This window comes from Punica granatum, chromosome 5 (genome assembly GCF_007655135.1).
Source record: "Punica granatum isolate Tunisia-2019 chromosome 5, ASM765513v2, whole genome shotgun sequence".
NCBI classification, from domain to species: Eukaryota; Viridiplantae; Streptophyta; class Magnoliopsida; order Myrtales; family Lythraceae; genus Punica; species Punica granatum.
In genome coordinates, this window is record NC_045131.1 from 6,335,412 (window position 1) to 6,356,511 (window position 21,100).

At 39.2% G+C, this 21,100-nt stretch overlaps 3 protein-coding genes across 4 annotated transcripts; 1 reads left to right on the plus strand and 2 right to left on the minus strand.

Annotated features, from left to right (window-relative positions):
* The first annotated feature begins 6,823 nt into the window (after positions 1-6,823).
* LOC116209678 (squalene epoxidase 3-like) lies at positions 6,824-10,060 on the plus strand. The gene is made up of 8 exons (XM_031543405.1): positions 6,824-7,562; positions 7,870-7,981; positions 8,082-8,256; positions 8,379-8,547; positions 8,645-8,863; positions 8,968-9,243; positions 9,364-9,642; positions 9,761-10,060. Exons 1-8 carry the CDS (start codon positions 7,062-7,064, stop codon positions 9,869-9,871), a joined length of 1,842 nt encoding a protein of 613 aa, XP_031399265.1. The 5' UTR covers positions 6,824-7,061; the 3' UTR covers positions 9,872-10,060.
* A 1,282-nt stretch (positions 10,061-11,342) lies between these two features.
* Positions 11,343-13,853, minus strand: LOC116206725 (pentatricopeptide repeat-containing protein At3g49740). The gene has a single exon (XM_031539519.1). The coding sequence runs from the start codon at positions 13,768-13,770 to the stop codon at positions 11,581-11,583; it is 2,190 nt and encodes a 729-aa protein (XP_031395379.1). The 5' UTR covers positions 13,771-13,853; the 3' UTR covers positions 11,343-11,580.
* A 3,018-nt stretch (positions 13,854-16,871) lies between these two features.
* Positions 16,872-20,384, minus strand: LOC116206657 (DUF21 domain-containing protein At2g14520-like). Of its 2 annotated transcripts, none has more exons than XM_031539448.1 (11): positions 19,863-20,384; positions 19,206-19,282; positions 18,993-19,076; positions 18,785-18,898; positions 18,601-18,687; positions 18,338-18,477; positions 18,158-18,245; positions 17,943-18,016; positions 17,547-17,724; positions 17,240-17,503; positions 16,872-17,135 (listed from the first exon to the last, which is right to left on the minus strand). In XM_031539448.1, the coding sequence occupies exons 1-11, from the start codon at positions 20,038-20,040 to the stop codon at positions 17,091-17,093; spliced, it is 1,329 nt and encodes a 442-aa protein (XP_031395308.1). In that variant the 5' UTR covers positions 20,041-20,384; the 3' UTR covers positions 16,872-17,090. The 2 variants fall into 2 exon arrangements, with proteins under 2 accessions (XP_031395308.1, XP_031395307.1); XM_031539447.1 differs by having other exon boundaries at positions 17,240-17,496; positions 17,600-17,724; positions 19,863-20,375.
* Between the last annotated feature and the right edge of the window lie 716 nt (positions 20,385-21,100).

Below are 21,100 nucleotides of genomic sequence, written 5' to 3' on the forward strand. Positions count from 1 at the left end.
TACTAAACTTGACTTTATTTTTCCTTAATTTAACAACACAATCATTACTTTTTTATTTTTTTCTTCAAATTCTCTCTCATACCTTTTCTTATCTATTATTTAAATTAAATTTTTAATACTAAATTCTCTTAACTATTCAACACTTTTTACTCAATTCAACAGCACAATCATTATTTTTTATTTTTTATCTTTTTCTCCAAATTCTCTTATACATCATTTCCAATTACTTTTGTTTTCATCTCTTCAAATAAAATTAAATCAAATTTAATTTTATTACCAAATGTTGTGTGAAAAGTTTTATTTATATCGGATCCTTGGAGATGGGTGATCTGGTGGGGCACATGACATGTGGGATTAAGATGGATTTGATATACCCAAAGGTTGGAATTAGGTAGGTAGGATTAGAATTTTGATACTACTTCCTTTTTCTCCAAAAGCAAGCACGTCTCGTTAACATTCCTTAGTTTTTACAAATGTCCAAACTCAAATAAAATGAAATCAAATTTAACTTCGTTACCAAATATTATGTAAGAAGTTTTATTTATATCGGATCCTTGGAGATGGGTGAACTGATGGGACACATGATGTATGGGATTAAGATGGATTTGAGATATCCGAAGGTTGGGATTAGGTAGGTAGGATTAGAATTTTGATACTTCTTCCTTTTTCTCCGAAAGCAAGCACGTCTCGTTAACATTCCTTAGTTTTCAAAAATGTCCAAACTCAAAAGATCAAACTTTTCGGCCCGGTGGCCTTAACTAGCTTCGAACAACCTATGTCCACCAATGCAAAGGGAGCCGAAATTGCTTCAACGTCATTCAGGTGAATTGTGCCCGATGAAGCAGACCTCTCAGCACGGAGCAATCCCAACGGCAATGCTGGGATCGTTTTCTTCACCTCCATAAGGCCATTCAATTAACCACCTCTTCTTCATTCGGCGTTGCTAGGCATTTGCCTCCGGGATTTCAGAACATCTTCTTCACTTGCCTTCTGTATAATTTTATATACGATAACTCGGTCGGCCGCCAGAGCATATATACACTCAGACAGCCCACAATCACTGCTGTAAGGGGCAGATACAAGATTTTAACTAAGGGGAGGCAGGGTTCTTATTAGGATGGGGATTAGGAGCAAAAATTATCGGAGTTAAAAAGGGCCAAAATACATAATTTACGTTGAGCGACAAGATCTTAGAGGAAGCGACGACCGCCTCCCTCCTCCCTCGGTCCATCTCTGACCACTGTGGCATTGGAACCGAAAAATAGTTGGCCAATGAATGTTTTTGGTTTATGTCGTCCTTAAAGCTAGGGAATACTGTTATCTACAGACACATCTGTGGCGGGCCATGGTGAAATATAAAATTATTGGTGCCGTAGAACAGTGGGCTGTACATATACATATGTGTGTGTGTGTGTGTGTGTGTGTGTGTGAGGGTAGGCAGCAGCTGTGTGCTGATGGGGTTAAAAAGCTGATCGATTGGTCAGGAGAGATAGGAAGGTGAGATCTCTTAACAGGACTCGCACAATCTCTCCCCGCAGAATATACGGCTGGAAGAAGATGAACCAAGGAAATATACTGTTGGGCTGAGCATTACGTTCTTACTGCTTTAGGTCACATATTGGCAAAATCTTAGGAAATTACTGTATGTAACTATTTCATGGGACAATCTCAGTACTGCTGATGAATATTCCTTTGTCATAGAATTCAGCTCCGTTAAGTCCTTCCTACTCATCGAAATCATGCCGGACACCATGATCCTTTCGGTCACGACTAGTGTACATTCATGAATTTTCCTTTTTTTCCCTTTTTGAGAGTTTCACATAGGAAAAAACAGGGTGGTAAAATATGGGTGAGATCGTATTATAGGTACTAGTCCTTTTTTACTTAGAAGAGGACAAGACTTCTACACTAGTGTAGCCTCACGGCACCGGAAGAGATGATCCATTTAACACTCGATATGAAGTCCGAAAATTACGGTTCATACTGATCATTACCGTTAACTTTACGAGAAATTCAAAGTGTAAGTGAAAAAAACAGAGAGGATAATTAGACAAAATACTTTTTACGTGGATCCAATGTTCAAATCAAAGGAAAATGAAAAGGCCCCACTAACAGGTTTTGCGAGTCTAATCAACATTCATGATCTCTTCTCATGGATGGTTCGTGGTGGGCTGCAAACTGAATATATTATTCAAAAACGAAAAAAAGGAAACTTTATTTATGTGCAGGCTCAGATGACACATGCACCGAAAGAAGAAAAGGAAGTAGAAGAAGAAGAAGAAGAAGAAATAAATCAAAAGGCAATCGAAACCGAGTGTCGAGTAGTGACGTTTATCCTGATCTGTTGATTTAGAGGTCACAAGTTTGATATTTAATAGGATTATTTGTGCCGATTTTTTAGTTATTTAAGATTTATCTTTCATTGCACAAGGCCTTGAACTTCTTTTGTAATAAAAAAAATCAAAAGGTAAGGTGAGTAATATAGATTGGTTCAAATGATTCGACACTTATTTCTTTTAAGTGAAATATCTGATTCCAATTTTATAAAAATAGAAATTCACGCAGGTAGAGAATTTTATTTCATAATGAATCGATTTTTCTCGAACTAAACTAGTGGAATCCAATTGGATTCTTAATTTATAGGATGCACACTGAAAAAAAAAAAGACATGATAAAAGAAAATTGATGATGAGCTTTTTCTTTCCTTCATCAGTCATCTCATCACCCCATCGATCAATTTGGCTCATCCAAGAATTGGCATGCATGTCATCATTAGGGCATGGAGACTCCTCTCTGGGCCATTTCCCCCTCCAACATTCTTAATTATTGTGTCCTCCATTATTAGTTGATTTGATCGAGAGTTGTTCTGTTGGACTATATATGAATTTGAAATGGACCTATTTCTCTTATTTTCTTGTTAATCTATGTTACTGCCAGAAAATACTCCTTATCTTTTCGGTCTCCAAAAACTCAAAAAAATCGAGAAGAACTAGTAATTTTACTGTGAAAATTAAATCTAAAATCTCTCAATTTCTAAACGAAAACATGTGTCATTACATTTGGCTAGCATTAATAAGTTGCGTTAGATATCCTTCTGGGTTATTCTCGGCAGTTCTTTTCATTAGGTCAGAAGGGACATGTTTTCTTCATTAACATCCATCATCTACCTCCAACTAATAAAGTCGTGGGAATCATCAAAGATAAAAGAAATCGATGACCGCATCCAATGAAAATAGGACATATATTACAATGATATTTTCCGACATTATGCTCTTGATCCTCTTGCTGTTAAATTCACTATGAGATAGATTATGTCACGCATATATCATATTTAAGACGGAAAAAAAGGTGCAAAACGGGAGATATAGTAATCGTATTTCTCGTAATAATTTATATTGTACACGAAGGGTGGGTACGTACGTACCTCGTGTTATTCATGTATAGTGTATATATAAAATAATTTAGGGAAAAAAAAGGTCCTGAATATAGAACACATATACGGGTTTGTCACGATAAGATGATTCTAAAACATCATTGCAATGGAAGATCTAGCTAGATTTTACAAGCTCTAGCTTTTTTTCCTACACAAATATATTGTGATGAAATTTGAAAGTGAAAATCGCATAAAATTGATGAATTAGCAATGGATCGGGACGGCTCTCGTCTCGTTGTAATGTACATATATATCCAGCCCATTGGGCCTACACATCTTGTTCCTAAAACCCAAATGGAAAGGCCTATGAGGCTCATCAGCTCAGTAATGGATCTATCGGCCAAAACTAGCTAGGCCCGCCAACTTGTGAGAGAATGTTTACCATCTTTCTTCTCAGTTTTCCCTGCCAATGGCAACGGTAGCTCACTGTCATAAGCTCGGCTCTTCTCCAGTTGTGTAATTGTACAATGTTTGAGGTCTTCAATTAAAGACTTTGCCAACAACAACAAAAAAAGAAGAACCTTTGAATTTGTTGTGATTGCATGTATATATACCGTTGAAAACTCGAGTCCAATTTTGTACTGACCGGAGAGATACTGGATCGACCCCACTATTACTGCGTCAAGGTTGATAAACTTACATGTTAGGCTCACTCTATCAGTGCTGCTCGGAATTATAAGCCTCTAACTGAAGAGGTGCCTACCAAATTTATGGGAATCCCCAAAGTACAAATCGTCCAATCTATATGCTAAGCTATTGCAAAATTTGTTTTTAGCTGGAAAACTTGCATGCAGTCCCCACGACATGAGACGTGCTTGTTCTTTCTACGATGATGCATGTGGACAGGAATTTGTTCGACTGTCTACCTAAGAAAACTTCATTTCAAGTTTGATTCAGATCGATACTTATATATCAAGATTCAGCCGTGAAATGGTGCGAAATGATCAATTCTATGTAAATTACATCGATTGGGTTTGGAGCAAGCTTCGTTATATATTTTGCAGGTTTGGAATGTACTCCTACCAATAACAGAGGTCGAGACGAATTTGAAGTTAAAAAGTTACGTGATGATGATGATGATAATGGTTTTTTTTCCTTTTTTTTTTTCTTTTGTTCTGGTAAAGAGAGTGCAACAAAGACGATAGACTACTGGGTGCTCATGATGTGAAGGACATTTACCTTTTCATGCATGCACAAAAGCAATTTAGATCACGGCCCTAGATAAAGGTAAAACCTTTGCTTTTCCATTAATCTTTGCTTTCCATTAATCTATTTATCTATCATAATACATGCACAGGGTGCTCGATTACTGCCTGTGTGGCCATCCTTAGTTCTGATTTTTATCATCTATAATTCTTCGATTGAGTCCCAAACATGTCCTTGACCATGAGAGTTACATGTTAGTTTCTCAATTCTTGTGATGTCAACAGATATATTTCAAATATGTGAAAATAATGTTTGCGGTCATGCAATGGTTTGCGTCAATAATAATTACGAAAAAGAAAAAAGATACAAAAACAATGGAAAATACCCTAGGTAGCACACTAGAAACAGACCCTTCGAGTCTCTGCTGGGCCAGTCTCCGGTCATTTTTTTCCCTCAATCAGATCGATCGAGATATCAATGATCAATTCCAAGAGCACTATACCTTTTTTGAGTTATGAACTATGTACCTTTTTTGAGTTATGAACTCTCATGAAACATCCATTCAGTGGGCTGCAGAATTTTGGCACATTCTCCTATTGCCGACCTTCATTTTCACAACTAAAGAACGATCGAGCTCTAGTTGAATGCGCAAAAGCAAATTACATCGCGACCTTGGGATAAAGATAAAACCTTTGCTTTCAATTGATCTCTATATATCTTAATACATGCACAGGGTGCTCGATTACGGCCTGGGCCATCCTTAGTTCTGATTTTTCTCTTGAATATTTCTTCGATTGAGTCCTCGACACGTCCCTGACTATGAGAGCTACATGTTAATTTATCTGTTTCCGTGACGTCGGCAGATATATTTTGGTATATGAAAAGGATGTCTGCGATTAGGGCATTACTTGTAGAAGGATTAAGAAATGAAAAAAGGATACAAACACAACCAGAAATTTCCATGGCAGCACACTGAATATAGACCCTTTGAGTCTTTGAGGCCGGGCAAGTCTCCGGTCGTCTTTTCCATCAATCAGATCGATCAATATATCAACGGTCCATCAAGAATGGGCTGTAGAATTTTGGCACTGGCTCCTAGTACCAACCTAAATTTTCACAACTAAAGAAAGAGCGAGATTTGCTATATTGCTTCTACCTGTGAATGCAACAAATATTTTTTCGGTGTGTACCTTGGTATTCAGAAATTCAATGGGGTCTGATTAATTCAGTCGAGAGATCGAACATTAAAGATTATTCTTCCTCCCAACAAGTGTACTTTTCGAAATTTGAACTTGTATTTTTCTCCTTACAGAAGTGAGCTGAATGGAACGAATATTATCATAGGCTTTTGGGATTCAGTGGGACCACTCAGGGGCATTTGGTTTCTAAAATCTGATCATGAAATCAAAGAGGCCCTTAATTTCTTTAAACCAACCAGGCCCCAGTTGGACACGGTGTCATACTACGGACCAGTAGATCCAAAGTCCTGATTTTTGAAATCAGCGAAACTTCGTTCACCAACAAAAGAGAAGGCCTACTCTTGCAACATTTATGTATGAGTAATGAGTATGAACTACGATCATAAATGGCATTTATTCCCCACCTTCCTCAAGAGTTGTCCTCTCCTCTCAACCCCGTGTATTTGGCTATGTCCACACGATGATTCCAACCAGCAAAGCATTTTTGGTTAGTGCACGCAACTATTCCACACAAGCAACTACGCCAGCCAACAAACGTTGGTTTAGGTAGTTTGGCACATTAAGTGAGATCTCAAATTTGAATCTACTCAATGGTAAAATCCATGATTGGCAAAACTTTATCACTCAATGGATTAATCTGGCTCGAATCTAAATTAATTGGGATTCATTGAATTTTCGAATATTAAATGATGCATATTATAAATGAAAAAAAGTCAAGGTGTGGAGAGTTGTTGTAAGTTCGTGAAATTTGAATTTAGTAAACCGGTCCAGTATATCTTTTTTACAAATAGATCTATTGGATATAACTTATAAGATATGTGATTGAAACCAAGTATATCGTGTGCTAAAAGATTTTTCTCACGAAAAGTGGTAGGATTGAACTCGGTAAATGGCCGTCCAACATTTGCCATGAAAGTTACTAATTACAGAAATTCGGTTGATCCTTCATGTTACTATCACGAGACGAAATGGTCAATGATGTTCTTTTAAGGGAAAGCCATGGCCCCTGCTTTAGGTAAGTAAGACTCCATTAATGGCCGGCTGCAACTTCCCCCCTCATTCTATGATTCCCACCCTGTCCTCATTCCCCTTCCTCCTCAATTTCCCCAAAAACGATTAAAAAACCGATCTTTAATCCTTCCACTGTCACAGTCATCAAATCAATCATCCATCTTCACCCCATCAAAGAGGGCAGGATCCCAGTCCTGTCGCCAGTCAAAAGGCAGAGAAAAAAGGGGGGTTTTTTTTTTTGTGCATTTTGATGAGCCTAATTTTACCCAAAAATGCTGCGGGCGTCACCTGTCAGTACAAGCTTGGGTTCGCCCCCTTCTTCTTCCTATAAATGCCCCTCGGCTCCGACAATTTCTCTCAACCTCTACAAACCCACACATAAGTCCTTCAAATCCACTCCAACCGCCCACAGGGTAAGCTCGAGAACCGCAAGGAGTAGAGGAAGAAGAAGAAGCTCCGATCCCAGTCAGGCATCGTTCTCTTCTCTTGTCGGGTCCTACAGTTCCTGCATTTCTTGGAACAAGGGGAGGGAGATGGTTGGAGATCAGTGCTACATTGTTGGCGGGACCCTTCTCTTGGGATCCCTGCTGGGTCTGCTCTTCTACAGCGTCCTCCGTCAGGGAAGAAAGAACGGGAAGAAGGGAGAGAAGGGAGTGAACGAGACGCGCGGTCCGGAGATTCTGAGCCCCCGGAAGAGCGGCTCCGGCCCTGCCGACGTCATCATTGTCGGCGCCGGTGTCGCCGGCTCCGCCCTCGCTCACACCCTCGGCAAGGTAGGCGGATCGGACCCATTTCTCCTTCCTCTGTTTTCTTTGGGATTTGTTTGGTTTGATATTCTTTTTCTTAATCTGTAAGGAAATGTCTTTCTGGGCAATCTCCTTCATGTGGTTTAACACTACAAGTTTGTGTCTTTGCGTACGTTAGCCATGTGGTTTTGTCGTGTCTCTTCACTATGGGATCTACAGTATCGTATTGATAATTTTTGTGATGATTCATGATTCGTCCAACATTGTTTGATTGTGACATGACCGATTTGCTTGCAAAACTTTGGTGATAATCTTTCATGGGGAATGAATGCAGGATGGAAGGAGGGTTCATGTCATAGAGAGAGACTTGACCCAACCCGACCGCATCGTCGGGGAACTCTTGCAGCCCGGAGGCTACCTGAAGCTAATCGAATTGGGTCTTGAGGGTAAGCGCGAATGCAATCCCATTTTCTGAACGAACTTTTGAACTGATTGTTTAGCTCTAATGGGATGACCTATCATCATTGTCGTTATTGGCTCTTGTAGATTGCGTTGAGGAAATCGATGCCCAGAGGGTGTTTGGATATGCTCTGTTCAAGGATGGGAAGAACACTCGACTCTCCTATCCACTGGAGAAGTTCGATGCCGATGTGTCTGGAAGGAGTTTCCACCACGGGCGGTTCATTCAGAGGATGAGGCAAAAAGCCACCACTCTTCCCAAGTATAGCTCCGCTCTTCTTTACTTCGATAAATTTCTGTACTGATTTTGCTATGATGTGCATTCACCATGCGGTTCTTCAATGGGACACCGATTTTACTTTGTTCTCTCTTTTTTCGGCTTAGTGTGAGAATGGAACAAGGAACTGTTACTTCTCTGATCGAAGAGAATGGAAGTATCAAGGGAGTGCATTACAAAACCCAGTCAGGGCAAGAGGTGGACGCATACGCTCCCCTGACGATCGTATGTGATGGTTGCTTCTCGAACCTGCGCCGCTCACTTTGCAAACCCAAGGTGATGACCCATAGATTAATCCTTTTGATTCGTCTTATCGCCTTGTCAGTTTTGCATTTTCTGATTCTGAATTACTGCAAACACCACATTCCTACAGGTGGATATTCCTTCACACTTTGTTGGTCTAATCCTTGAGAACTGTCAACTTCCATACTCGAACCACGGGCATGTAATTCTAGCCGATCCTTCTCCAATCTTGTTCTACCCGATTAGCAGCACTGAGGTCCGGTGCTTGGTGGATGTGCCTGGACAGAAGTTGCCTTCCATTGGTGGTGGTGAAATGGCCAATTACCTGAAGACTGCAGTGGCTCCACAGGTATTAGATCAATTGCACTCGGTTGCAGTATGATAAGAGTTCAAGCAGTATTTGAATCTATGCTACTCGGGACTTCTAATTTACTGATCACACATCCATTTTAGGTGCCGCAAGAACTTCGGGAAGCCTTCATTGCAGCAATTGAGAAAGGCAACATAAGAACTATGCCGAACAGGAGCATGCCTGCTGATCCGCAACCCACGCCCGGAGCCCTTCTTCTAGGAGATGCTTTCAACATGCGCCATCCTTTGACGGGTGGTGGAATGACAGTGGCTCTCTCCGATATCGTCGTTCTCAGGGATCTCCTCAAGCCATTGCGCGACCTCAACGATGCGGAGGCTCTGTGCAATTATCTTGAATCCTTCTATACTTTGCGTAAGGTGAGTTGGTTTTATCTGCTGGGCATGTTATTGCTTACTAATACACATAATTTTGAAAACTGGACCAGTTTATGGTTGCTTATATTAGAAGAGAAAGTTGATGGTCATTCTTCGATACAGCCGGTGGCGTCGACAATTAATACATTGGCGGGTGCCCTGTACAAGGTTTTCTCGGCTTCTCCGGATCAAGCAAGGACGGAAATGCGCCAAGCATGTTTTGACTACTTAAGCCTCGGTGGAGTTTTCTCAAATGGGCCCATGTCCTTGCTCTCGGGTCTCAATCCCAAGCCATTGAGCTTAGTCCTCCACTTCTTCGCGGTGGCCATATATGGAGTTGGTCGCCTGCTTCTTCCTTTCCCTTCACCTAAGCGCCTCTTGATTGGGGCCAGATTAATCTCGGTGAGTGTCTAATAGTCGGTGCAAATAAGGAAGCTTCAATTCATATTCGCTCGCCCTGGATAAAATAAGAAATAGCCTATTGAATTCTCACTGATTCTTTCCCTCGTTTCTTCTGCAGAGTGCATCGAGCATCATTTTCCCGATTATAAAGGCTGAAGGGCTGAGGCAGATGTTCTTCCCCCTGACGGTTCCATCTTATTACAGAGCCGCTTCAGTCAAGAGAGAGTGAGGCACATTGAAAGAATTTCTTGATTAGTTGAGAAAATTGTGGTGATAATCAACATCTTCATTGTTTCTCTTCGACTGCAGAAGCACCCTCTGTAAAATTATTGTTTGATTCTAAATATTAGTTAGCAAAGACTGTTCATTCCTTCGTGCTTGCCAAAAGAGAAATATTCTATTACCGGTTTGGAACCCACTTTATTGTCATGTGTTCGAGAAAAGATGGCTGTCCCTACACTCTCAAGTTGCAACTGAGCGATGATCCTTTCACCCTTTGCAAGCACGGAGAACATCCGTAAAGATGCTTGCCTCTCACTGCACTTTCTGCACGATCAAGATATCCACCTCGACAACTAAGGTGGAACAACTTCTGGATCGGTGCCGGACTAAATATTCGAGAGAATAGAATACCTTGGAAGCTGTCACTTGTCCTTTTGATGGCTTCTAGCCATGGTAGGATTGCTTTGAAAAAGGGCTTTTGTCTGATAAAATGATCGGAGACTTTAACTATTATTAATATGAAGAAAAATAAAAGGGTGTAAAAATTCTTTTTGTAAAGGAGGTGTGAAATTTTCAAGGAGAGGTAATAGTACAATATAATTTAAATTGAACGGAAAAGAATCGAGACAAGTCTTGGTATCATGGTTGGGATTGACTCCAACTATGGAGACAATGGATCGAGACAGACCATTAGCAATGATTTGATGAATGTTGAAATTACCCAATTGCAGGGTTCAATAATATAGTGGTTCGAGATGAATCATTAACAATAAGGTATTCAATTTTATTTTTATTTTTTTTAATTATGAGCAAACTCACTGCCCAAACTGGAGGATAACAGAAGGAAGAATTAACTTGGAGGATGAACATGCTAATCAACTTTTACCGAGTACATTTTTTCACCCCGTACAAAAGTGTTTAACATTTCAAATCAAAGACAACAAAATGCGAAGAGAACAATTACGGAAACCGACTCTCGTAGTATGCGATCGAAGATGCATAAATATTATAAATTCGTAGACAGATTGGAAGAAAAAAGAAGAGAGAAGATCAAATCTTCTTTTGGCTGAATTTGCAGCAGATGATTCTAGAAACAAGTTGTGGTCCATGAATTCCACTTGCAGGGAAAGAAAGCATCACATTATTGAGCTTCTGTCACCACACAAGAATCATGCTTTTCCTTTTTGATGGAAATAACTTATATATGAGCGGAAGAACAAAGTACACGAGGGTATACAGAACAAGAAACGGGAGTTTGTCTCGATTTATTCCACGAATGTCTCCTGGATGGACTGGACAACCCAGGACGAATTCGAGATATCGCATCAGAGTGGAATATGACCCCACCTGTAATCCCAAGTAAAGCTCATTTGATTTTGATGTCATCTTTCCAACTTCCAAGCACTACAGCTTTAGAAGTGGGTGCTCAATGAAACTTACCACTTACAACTCGGATTCATAGCTCACAACTCCGTCTGTCAGCCGAATCTACGCAATTCCAATTTGGTTATATCATCCTTTCCTTAGAGCTAGGGCATACTTTTTTTTTTCTTTTTTTCTTTTTTTTTTTTGCAGAAAGCGGTATGACAAATGCATTGACTGCCAGATTCTATTCACCTCATAAGTTAGAAAAAAAGTACATCGATTTTGTTGTACAAACTGATGTATCACTGCCTCCATCAAATTCACTTTGCTATAATATTGCTACGTGAATCCTTATGACCCAATCCAGCTACACCCGAGTTGCTTCACCACTCCGTTTTTCTTCAAGTCTTCTCTCACATCAGCTGCTTCCTTCCACTGCCCAGCGGCTGCATATATGTTGGACAAAAGAACATATACCGATGGGTCACCTTTTTCACTTCCAAGCAGCAGCTGAGCTACAACCCTTCCCAACCTTAAATTCCCATGAGCAGCACAAGCACTGAACAAAGTCCACAACGAGCTCCGACTTCCTTTAAGATGGTCACTGCTAATTGCCCTTTCCACCTCATCAAGATATCCCGCTCGGCCAACAAGGTCAAGCAGACAGGATACATGGTCCTCCTGAGGGATGATGCCATAGGAGTTCACCATAGTGTTGAAAACCTCAGCGCCCTCGTTCAACAAACCTGAGCGGCTGCAAGCAGAAATTAAGGCTGTAAAAGTGGCCTCATCAGGTCTGCAGGAAGCTTCCTTTCTCATGTCCTCGAATAATTCCACCGCTTCTTTCCCTTTCCCATGCTGAGCCAAAGCTGAGATTGCAGAGTTCCACGATACTTTGTCTCTCTCAACCATGACGTCGAAAACTCGCAATGAATGATTAAAATCTCCACATTTTGAGTACATAGCAATCAGGGAGTTTCCTAATAATGAATGTAACGAGAAACCATTTCTAAGGATGTAGGAGTGCATCTGCCTTCCGTGTCCCAAAGAACAAATATTTGCACAAATGCTCAAAGCAATAGTTAGGGTATATACATTTGGTCTTAGTCCAGAAATCAGTAATTGTGAGAAACCCTCTAAGCCCTGGAAAAGAAACCCATTGAACATTAATCCTGAAATGAGAGTATTCCATGTGATCAAATTCTTATGAGGCATTCCCTGGAATATTTCGAGTGCCTGGTCAACATATCCATTCTTAAAGTACGAAGAAACTAATGCATTGCATACTTGTACCTTTTCAATTAGCCCATTTTTCAATAATAGTGCTCGTACCGTCTCCACAATTTCCACCGAGTCCGAGCTAGCTAGTAAGCTTCCAAAACTGTACTCATCTGGGCTAATTCCTAGCCACCTCATCTGTAAGAAGGCTGAGATTGCCGATTTACAAAGGTTCCCCCGTGCATAGCAAGATATAATTGTGTTCCAAGAGACAAGATCCTTCTCCTCCAACTGGTCGAAAATCATGTGAGCTGTGCAAAGATCTTCACAGCTCGAGTACATTGACATTGCTGCATTACTCACAGATGTGTAGCTTTCCAGTCCTCTCTTGACGGCTTGAGAATGTAGCTGCCCAGCAGATTCTTTGGACAAATCCAGGCACATGAGGGATACGAAGGTGAGCTCAGTGGGTCCCAGACACGCCTCTAGTATTTTCCGGAAAATCACCAATGCTTCCTCGCCTCTGTTCAAGCCCACAAGCCCATTGATCATGGCATTAAATGTAATCTCATCGCGAACTCCTGCTTCATTAAACACAGCACAGGCCTCCGAGTGATACTCACAGTTGAAATACAGAGTAAGCAAGGCGTTAATCACCACAACTCTGGCTAAAAGCCCGGTCTTGATGATCAAACAATGGACTTGCTTCCCGATATCAACCGTCCCCAAAGAGCACACGCTCAAGACACTAGCGAAACTGTAATTGTCATGCCCAACGCCTAATCTATGCATCTCCGAGAACATCCAAAACACCATCTCTTCGTGCCCAATCTCCGCAAAGCCCGTGATCATCGCATTCCACACGGCGAGTTCTTTCTCGGGCATTTCGTTGAACACTTGATAAGCGTAGCCCAGATGTCCCAGCTTAACACAAGCAGAGAGAAAAGTAGTCCGAGAGTACACATCTGGGTTCTCAATCTCATCGAAAACCCGTCTCACGGAATCGATATCATCGGCCCTCTCGTACAGGGAGAGGAGGGAGTTGGACACATGGAGGTAGGTCGTGAGGCCAGTGCGGACAGAGAGCGCATGGAGTTGGGCACCGAATGTGGTGTTGCGGCTGCGAGCTGTGGCGGATAGGGCGGTGGAGAGGGTGCAGTGGTCGGGCCTGAGGTGGCAGCGGGCTCGAGCAAACAGGCCGAGGCAGTCGGAGTGGCGCCGGGAGCGGGTTAGGGCGGCGAGAAGACGGTTGAGCTTGTAGAGCTGATTGGCGGGATTTTCAGTTGAAAGGATTTCAGTGAGAGACAGCATCGGAGCTTCCATCAGTTATTCATCGACCATCTATATATATATCATCAATGGTTATTATATATATATATATATATATTTATGTGTATATCAGTTTAGAGTTGCTCCAGCTGAGAACTGTGGTTCTATACGAATTATTAACAACATTTTCTTTTTTGGTGTGAACCCTACTGTCCATAAATCCAATTAAGTTTCGATTAATCCAATTGAGTAAGGTTACCATTAAATGGTGAAGCTGAATTTTCTACATTCACAAGTATTCGAATCCGATAACTTACTTAAACAAATCAAGTATCAAATCACTTGAACTAACCACATTGGTTATTGTTAACAACATTTAAATATGCAACGGAAGGGGAACCCGTTTCTCACAAATTAGAGCAAAGGTATTATTTTAAAATACCTCCTTGTTTTCTATTATTATATCTTATCAGTAGCAACCTTATATGTTAATTGCCTTCTCCTCGTAGGGGTTGGAAACTTTAATTTTTAAAAAATATATTGTAATAAATCCTTTGATGACATAAGATTTATTTATGTATAAATCAGTTTAGAGTTGCTCCAGCTGAGAGCTGTGATTTTATACGAATTATTAACAACATTTTTATATTTGATGTAAACTCTGGTGTTCAGAAATTTAATTGAGTTTCGACTAATCTAGTCGAGTAGGGTTGACTCATTAAAGGGTGAAACTAAATTTTCTGTATTTACAAAGACTAGAATCTAATACCCTACTTAAGCGGATCAAATGTCAAACCGCTTCAACCAATCATGTTGGTTATTATTAACTACATGGAACGAAAAGGAACCCGTTTCTCGCAAATTATAGCAAAGGTATTATTTTAAAATACCTCCTTTTTTCTATTATTATATCTTTTCACTATCAACCTAATATGTTAATTGCTTTCTTCTTATAGGGGTTGGAAACTTTAATTTTAAAAAAGACATCGTAATAAATCCATTGACGACATAAGATTTTAAGCTGAATGAATAATTTAATAACATTCCAGAATAAGTGACAAGTAAATCTGAGGTGACGTACTATAATTATTATCGTGAAATTCGTGCATTGTACGGGATATAACTTGAACTTGTATTCTATCCGTATAGGTTTGTATTGATTACTACACAATTATCATTAAAGGTTTAGGAGAGAAAAAATATTATGTTGGAAAGGAAAAATACAAAGCGGAACTACAATTTAGGGTTTGGAGAGAGAAATTGTTGTGTTAATGAGACAAAGCGGAATAGAATGCGGAACTGCCATTTATGGTTTATGAGAGAAAATGTGTTATGTAAAAGAGAGAGCGGGACAACAATTTAGGATTTAGAAGATAGAAAGTGTCATGTTAGAGAGATAATGTGGAATAGGCAATGAAACTAATATTTATTGTTTAAGATAAAAAAAATATCATGTTAGAGAGAGAAAATATAATAAAGAGAACAACAACTTTTAAGTTTAGGAGAGAGAGTGAGATTGAAGCTACCATTTAGGACTTAAAAAAGAGAAAGTAACATGTAAAAGAGAGAACATAATTACTATTCAAGTTTTAGGAGAGAGAAAATATTATATTAGGAAGAGAATGTGGAATAGACAAAGAAACTACCATTTATGGTTAAGAAGAGAGAGTGTCATGTTATAGAGAGAGCGTAGCTACTATTTGGAGTTTATAAGAGAGAAAATGTCATGTAAGAAATCGAATGGAACTACCATTGAGCGTTTAGGAGAGAGTTAAATAGATAACGCAATTATCTATTCCACTTTATTTTTTAGCATGACTTGTTCTCTCTCCTATACCTCGAATGATAATTTCATTATCTCTTGCATGACACTTTCTCTATGATATACCATTAAATAGTAGTTGCATTCTATATTCCAATTTCTCTCTCTAACATGATATTTTTTTTCTAGCCTAAACTTTAAATGGTAGTTTTATTATCTATTCACACATTCTCTCTCTAAAACTCAAAATGATAGTTGCTCTATATTCCTTTTTATTTTCCTCTAACATGACAATTTCTCTACATATGAAACGACATCTATAATCAATAAATATTTTGCTAGAGTATATTAGTAGTTGTAGAGACCATGTGTTGCACGTGATCGTATATGTTCGATTTTTATGCTTTTTAATATTATTAGCGTGTTTTGAAATTTATAAATCATAATTTACCATAACTAAAACTATATGTATTAGATATATATGCGTGACGTGGTAGAAAATATTTTCTATTTTTATTGAAAGATACGATAACAAATCATATATATATATATATAATTATTGTTTGATTTATTATTTTGAAAAGCAAATATGACATTGGATCTTTGAAATACAAATATGATCTATTTGTAACGATAAAATCCTACCCAAATTTAATATACATAATAGTTTATGTGACTTACAGCTAATGAAATCATACAAAATATGTAACACATCATATCTTGAACGTCTTATATAGAATATCTATATTTATTATATTTTGTGTAGATCGTGCAAATCTATTTCCATATGTTAAAAATTTTAAAATAAAAAATTCTAAAAAATGCTGAAAAATCTAGAAAAGAACAACCAATCCCACAAATTTTCAATTTTAAAAATATTTAAAATTTAAACAATTATTTTTTAAAGAAAGTTAAAATGAAAAAGATAATAAGCGGCCCCGTAAATCGGATTTGATCATACCATATATTTTAAAAGATTAAAATAAAATGATTTTTATTAAAAATTTAATATATAAAAAACTCAAAAATTCAAAAAAAATTCATTCATCAATCCGTTCGTTTTCAAGCTATCTAACCAGGCCCACCATAACTCCATTTTATATTATATATAGATTTTCTTTTCTTTTCAATAAGATACGAACCTGAGTATGATATTATGATTAGATTGCTCATTAAGAAAAATACTATGATTAGATTGATCTTCTTCTTGAAGAAGTGGGCAATATGTTAATGTTAATATAGTTAAAAGATGAGATGTAATTATAAAAGAAAATAAATTTGAACTTCTACTTGGTAATGCATTAATATAACTTAAAAATGAAATCTATGCCACCAAGATTAGTCTTGGTATTACGGTATGGCCGCATAATTTAATAAATTATTGTGATCATGGTTCGACACGGACCAAGGTATAATAATATACCCTTTTTTTTTCTTTTTATTTTTTCCAATTATAGAGACCTTTAGAGATATGGCTATAAAGTCATATACAGATTTCCTATCAGAATGAGAAAGAGGAAGAGGATCTGCCAATTGAAAACCTTAGAGATATGGCTATAAAGTCATATACAGATTTCCAATCAGAATGAGAAAGAGGAAGAGGATCTGCCAATCACAAATGCTCATTCCTGTGATCCGTCTCGTCAAAGATCTCCTCCTGCACGAGCAATCATTGTATGATCCCGGCGCCATTCTTATAGTTCACTTGGATGGTAATAAGAAACGATGTTGGAATAAGGAAAAGGGTGTAGGATTGCATACTTGGAGTAACTCTTCAATGACATCCTCGAGCGTAATGATGCCGATGGCCTCATTTCCTTCTGTTAGCTTTAGGTGCTGATCCTCATCGAGATGCAACACTTCGGAAGGCATGTCTTTCGCCCATCTCATACTCTTGGAACTTCGTTTCTGCAACTTCTTGTTAGCATCTGACTGCAACTTCTTGAGCGGCTGCTTTCTCTTCAGGCAGTTGCCGTGGCAGTTTTCCTCTCCGTGAATGTCCAACCTCACATCCCTCACTGATCGATCACGTGAAAGTTTTTCGAGTAACAAGATATGTTTCTGGGAACAAGCGTGTTGAATAAGAGTGAAGGAGCATGTTCAGGAATCGTATCGTTCTACCTTCATGCTGACGATCACCTGCACCTTGCTCTTGCTCTTTGAGCTCTTTCACAACAACGGCCATATGGCTGTGCCCTTTCTGGAACTCATTCAGTATATCATACAGTGGCATTCTATCGGAGACCCTAGCAAAATAACAGGCTCGGTTTACTTGCATAACCTCAATACTCAGGAATTTTTTGAAGCTACCATGAGAATCCTATAGGAGAATCTTGTTTCAGGAACTGAATGTTGAAGACGGATAAAAACGATTGAATTCACATCAAAGGAGAGGCAGCAGTAGTCAGCGCTACGTGCATGCGTGTATGGCAATAATTTTTTTCTGCAGAAATGATCATAGTACCTCGGGATCTTCCTGATTGTGACATTCTTTACTGGCACTTCGTCTTCCGGATGAATTGTTAATAAGTTCTTCACCTGCAGCATAAGCGGTAAATTGCAAGCGAAATTGAATATTTCAAATTAAAATAGATTATGCCAATAATGTACACATTGGTTGATCAATCATTTGTGCTAAAAGATTAAAATTCCGATTCAAAGAAGAAGAGGAGTTCTTACTAATATAAGTCCGATGATATTCGTGGGCTGCTCATAGTAGACTGGAACTCTGCTGTGCCCTTTTTCTAGAATCAACTTCATCAAATTCCTGAGGAATATGGATTTACACCGATGTAGCACTCAATCAATCAACAAGTTGTGTCCTATTACAAGCAAATAGAGTTGCAACGCCAATCATACCAATTGAGTTTGGCATTAACGTCTATTGAAAATATTTCGGAGATGGGAGTCATGGCATCTCCTGCAGTTTTGTCAGAGAGTTCAAGTGCCCCAGCAATGATAGTCGTCTCATCACGAGTCAGTTCTCCTCCTTTACCCGCCTGTAAATTCCATAACGATTCAATATATTGTGAAACCATGAAAAACTAAAGTTACTACGAAGAACTTCAGATTTTATTCGTATATTTGAACTTATAGATTATCAGAGAATCCAAGATGTGCACCTCGTCACCGTGCAAATCAACTAGTGTTTTCAACTCAGCACGACGGAATAGAGCTTCGTGTCCTGCTCCCAACAAGAAATCCAGCAGCTGCAGAATGATCATACACAGCATCCTCTTGTCCATCAGTTAATAAATCTGACTTCCAAAATGTTACGTGAAAAGTTCGATTCTCGAGTATGTGAACCTTGCTTATGGGATATGCTATGGGGAAACAGATGCAAACAAGAATTCGGACTAGTGGTGCCACTGCTGCACCAACTGCTAGGCCATGCCTTGAACAGACAGCCTGGGGTATTATCTGAATAATGAAGAAGTTTGGATCCATATCAGCAGAATCAAGCGAGGGGCACAGGCATCCGAAGTGAAAGGTAACTCGAATTGAAGAAACTGACCTCTCCAAACAGAAGTATCAGAGTGACTGAAATAAGAATCGCAACCCAAGCTGTCACCAAGCTGTCTAGAAAGATAGGAAGTGCCTGCAAGACCGACAAGCTTCGGGAAATTAATGACTTCTTGCTCCTCGACTAGAACTCGAAAACAAAGAAGAAGAAGAAGAAGAAGAAGAAGAAGAAGAAGAAGAAGACAGAAATTGTTCTTTCACTGACCTCCATAGCAGCGGCATTGCAGATCAGAAGGGTGCATAACAGCAGATGCTGTCTTTTAACAACTGGCAGCATCTTTTCTGCAGGCAAAAGCAAAGCCGCGGCTTTAAACCAAAGCAATACGAGGCCCTAAATCCGTAAATATGTCCATAAGATCACAAATATCATTCTGATGATGCAGTTTTGGCTTGTCATAATTTTAATGCTAACCTAAACGGCATGCAGAATCAAGCAATAAATCCTTCTTGTAAGCTGTTTGTAATCCATTTATTGTTCGTTTCTTGACTCTGTTTGCAGGAAACAGGACTCTTGATAGTACTTCCGCCGAATCGTATCGAATGTGTAACACTTGTTTCGAATTGATATAAATGCTTCCAATGACAGGTCACCCGATGAATGAGGACTAGTACTTCTTGACATAAACTAACACGACCTGAACTTGACTCCAAACATATTTATCCTGAATTCTGAAACTAATCTGTCACCCGAGGTCGAGCATGAACAGCCAGAACATCCACTATTACGAGCTGATTTTGATCACTCTGTTGGAATCTTACTTGTAACTCATAATCAACCAAACTCCGACCATCCACTAAGTCATCGACTAAGCTCGCAATCGGAGAACAAACAATCACTCAAAATCAATTAATAAATCTTTACCGGCATGTTTACGGTCCGAGGGGGTTCCGGATTTCGCAAGAACTTCAAGATCCACCAGGCTCATGGACATCAACCCCAACGTCAGCCCAGACATCAGACCGGCGAACCCGACCAGAAATACGATGATCCCGATGTGGATGAAGAACCCTGTGCCACAGCACCTATACTCTATTCCCATTTCACACCAATCTCTCTCCTCTCCTCCTCCTCCTCCTCCTCCTCCTCCTCCTCCTCGTTGAGTGTGTTCGAGCGAAATGAGAAGCAAATGGACTGCGAGGAAAGGTCTTCATTCCGAAGTTATTCGGGATGGGATGACAAGAGTGGAGTGGAATAATAATCGGATTCTGCGTCACTGTGTCTTTCCTTTTTGGGGGGGAGCAGAAGCTTTACTTTCGGTTGAAACGCCCCGAAAGTCTTTGCCTTTACGTTTCGCATTCGCGTCAGAGTGAGGAACAGAGCAGAGCAGAGTTGACGAAGAGAGGATTGTGCGAATGTTCAATGCACTGTCCAGTAAGTTCTTGACGATGGAAGAAGGAAGAGGAGGACAAGAGGCAGACAAAAGATTCGAGCAATCCCACGTAAATACACAACAGAAAGCCGCTTTCGGTGTGTTTATATTCGCGGGAGAAACAACGGAAATTTAAGCATGCTTACATTAATTTTTCTTATGTTGCACAATGCGCATACCCAATACTGGTTTTGCATTATTTTGCCTATGTCGATTAGTTAGTTCGAACTTCATATCATCGCGTCCCGCTACTATTATTACATTCAACCAACTCTTTCGATAAACTACATTCAACTAAAATCAAATCTATTCCTGCGCAGCACGAAAAGCAAATCTATCTAATATGTTTGGACATTTCTCCGGATCTATTACGCGAGAAACTTTAGAATTAAAGTGGGAAAACCTACATTGAATTTATCTTCTAAAAATTGGCTGTTTTGGGGGGGGTGGTTTGTGGGACCTACATTATTTTATTACATTAGAATCAAATAATTTATATTTAAACCACCGAAAAGAAATTATATTTAATATTTAGAGGAAATAAAAAATAATAATTTATTGTGAATAGTAGCATATTCATGTCTTTGACATATTGCAAGATCTCCTCAAGCTGTCCCACCGCCGACAGAGGGGCTGGTCTCTATCCTTAAAATTGGAAAATAAAAATAAATAAATAAATAATAATTTTTTTGTGTCCAACACGCGGTACCTGGGAGCCTTATACTTATTA

Excerpts from the sequence above, each read along its gene's own strand:
- LOC116209678 (XM_031543405.1), top strand. The coding sequence starts at position 7,062 with ATGCTGCGGGCGTCACCTGTCAGTACAAGCTTGGGTTCGCCCCCTTCT. Across the intron at positions 7,563-7,869 it reads TCGCTCACACCCTCGGCAAG|GATGGAAGGAGGGTTCATGT; the intron begins GTAGGCGGATCG and ends GAATGAATGCAG. Across the intron at positions 9,244-9,363 it reads CCTTCTATACTTTGCGTAAG|CCGGTGGCGTCGACAATTAA; the intron begins GTGAGTTGGTTT and ends TCTTCGATACAG.
- LOC116206725 (XM_031539519.1), bottom strand. The coding sequence starts at position 13,770 with ATGGAAGCTCCGATGCTGTCTCTCACTGAAATCCTTTCAACTGAAAAT.
- LOC116206657 (XM_031539448.1), bottom strand. The coding sequence starts at position 20,040 with ATGGGAATAGAGTATAGGTGCTGTGGCACAGGGTTCTTCATCCACATC. Across the intron at positions 17,504-17,546 it reads ACTCTTATTCAACACGCTTG|CGATCAGTGAGGGATGTGAG; the intron begins TTCCCAGAAACA and ends CTTTCACGTGAT. Across the intron at positions 17,136-17,239 it reads TCATTGAAGAGTTACTCCAA|GAGGAGATCTTTGACGAGAC; the intron begins GTATGCAATCCT and ends TTGCTCGTGCAG.